This window comes from Nothoprocta perdicaria, unplaced genomic scaffold, assembly GCF_003342845.1.
Source record: "Nothoprocta perdicaria isolate Ctin4 unplaced genomic scaffold, notPer1 scaffold_257, whole genome shotgun sequence".
NCBI classification, from domain to species: domain Eukaryota; kingdom Metazoa; phylum Chordata; class Aves; order Tinamiformes; family Tinamidae; genus Nothoprocta; species Nothoprocta perdicaria.
In genome coordinates this window covers 393,325-395,387 of record NW_020455485.1, presented here as the reverse complement: position 1 = coordinate 395,387, position 2,063 = coordinate 393,325, and the positions used below count along the sequence as shown (strand labels likewise).

The 2,063-nt window shown below is 57.3% G+C and overlaps 1 protein-coding gene across 1 annotated transcript in view; it reads right to left on the bottom strand.

Annotated features, from left to right (window-relative positions):
* Positions 1-112: 112 nt before the first annotated feature.
* The window catches only part of TSC22D1 (TSC22 domain family member 1), a 75,363-nt gene continuing 73,412 nt past the window's right edge, over positions 113-2,063 (bottom strand). The window contains exons 2-3 of the mRNA XM_026040435.1: positions 1,988-2,039; positions 113-1,323 (exon numbers count right to left, since the gene is read on the bottom strand). Coding sequence (XP_025896220.1) covers positions 1,060-1,323; positions 1,988-2,039 — 316 coding nt within the window. The 3' untranslated portion in view covers positions 113-1,059. The remainder of the gene's footprint in view (positions 1,324-1,987; positions 2,040-2,063) is intronic.

Sequence of the window (2,063 nt, the reverse complement as noted above, 5' to 3'; positions counted from 1 at the left end):
ATAATTTTTGGAGTGTGGTTTTTTTTTTTTTCTTTTTTCTTTTTTTTTTCCTCTGTCTTAGACCAAACTACAATGAACAAAGATTTACTTCAAGATAATCAGCAGCCAGGGAAATTCAGAGTTACACAAACAGCATAAATCTGCCAAATTCTGAACAGTTGCGTAGGTGCATTCTTATTTATGTAGCCTTTAAAAAAAAAAAAAACAAAAACAAAAAAAAGAGACTTTCCAAACCTCTTCAGATCAGCCAATGAAACAACTAAACTTCAATCTGTACAACCTAAATAGTTACAGTTTTCTATTTTACAAAGTAATTACACTAAATACACAAATATACAGTAGGCAAATAACCTTCATTGCAGTTACCTATGACCCAACTACTCGTCACCTACCTGCTCTCTCTATATAATACAGCTTTATGCACCTGTCCGCTGCGTCAGAAAACGGTGCAAACTTATTTGCACTTAAGGTTTCAGGTGACAGTTAAGTGTTAAACACTGGATTTACCTTCCTCCCTCTTCCTCTGAGGTCCTATGCACCAGTGCTCCCTTGGGAACCCCAGGGCACTACGGGGGGATTGAGCCATCGCTTTTTACTCCAGTCTATTTCTCCACGTTTCCACGCTTGAAAAGCACTTGGATCAGTTACATCACTGGATGAGTGGAAGATTTAAAAATAAAACAGCAGGAAAAAAAAAAAAAAAGAACAAAAAGCAATAATGATTCAGAGACGCAGCTCCATTTCTCAGTCGTTGCCGAGGCTGCTCGAGTCCCCAGTGTGCTTGTGCTGATTTCCTGGAAGAAGTTTATTTATTAAATCAGCCTAAGGACAAAGACTCCTTCACGCCGAAGAGGGAAGGGTGGGTAGAGAGAGGCAGATGAGTGCGTGACACCGGGGAATAAAAAAATAATAAGAAGAAAAAACCGGAACAGGAACGGAAAGGAAGAAAGCCTCTCACGGTGACGTAACGCAGCAGTGCTGGCTCCGGGTTGCGGCGGTGGATGCGGGATGCGTGCCACGTTCCCGCTAGTCCTGCTGGCTCCGGGGCGCCGCGGGGCGCTACGCGGAGGGCCCCGAGCCCTGGGCCGCGGGCTGCGCGGGCTGCGGCGCCGACGAGCCGGGCGGCGGTGCCGACGAGCCCGGCGGGGAACCAGTCTGCAGCTGCGCCTGGAACTGCGCGAGCTGCTCGGGGCTGGCCAGCGTCTTTAGCAGCGTGTTCTCCTGCTCCAGCTGCGAGTTCTTCTCTATGAGCTCCTTGATCTGCTCCTTGAGGACCTCCACCTCCTCCCGCACCGCGTACATCAGGTGGCTCTTCACCAGGTCCTGCAAGGCACGGGGGGCGGCACACGCGTGAGACAAGGGCACCGGGGCGCCCAGCTCGGGCAGGAGCCCAGGCAGCGGCACCGGGATCCCCATTCCCATCTCCATCCCCATTCCCGTCTCCATCCCTATCCCCGTCCCCCTGCCCCGCACACGTGCAGTTCCCGCGCCCCGCAGGCCCCGCCCCCCGGGCGCCTAGCCCCGCCCCCGCGCCCCGCAGGCCCCGCCCCCCGGGCCCAGGCCCCGCCCCCCCGCGCTCCGGCTGCATCCAGTCGCGGGCGCAGCTTGTGCCGCATTTCCCTCCCCGCCGCCGTCCGGCCGCGGCCGCGGCTGACGTCAGAGCGCCGCGCCCGGGCGGCCAATGAGCGGCCGCGCTATTTATAGCCGGGAGTTAAAGGTTCGCAGTTTGCCTAGCAACAGCGGGCAGGGGCTCCCGGGAGAGCGGGCGAGCGGCGCCGCAACAAAGGGCGGCCGGGCGGAAACGGGCGCCGGGCGGCCCCGCGGGGCGGGCGCGGGCGCCGCGCTGCCAAACACGCCTCGAAACCGGGAAAAATGAAGAGCGCGCCTCAAAACACTGACCCCCCCCCACACACACACACCCTCCCCATGAGGGAAAAGGGGGAAAACCCACCCGCCCGCGGCGGAGGGCGCTGCCCGCGGCACCTACCATCGCCTGCTCGATCTTGTTGTCGATAGCGACCACGCTGGCGCCGGAGGAGCTGCGGGAGAGGGAGAGAGCGGAG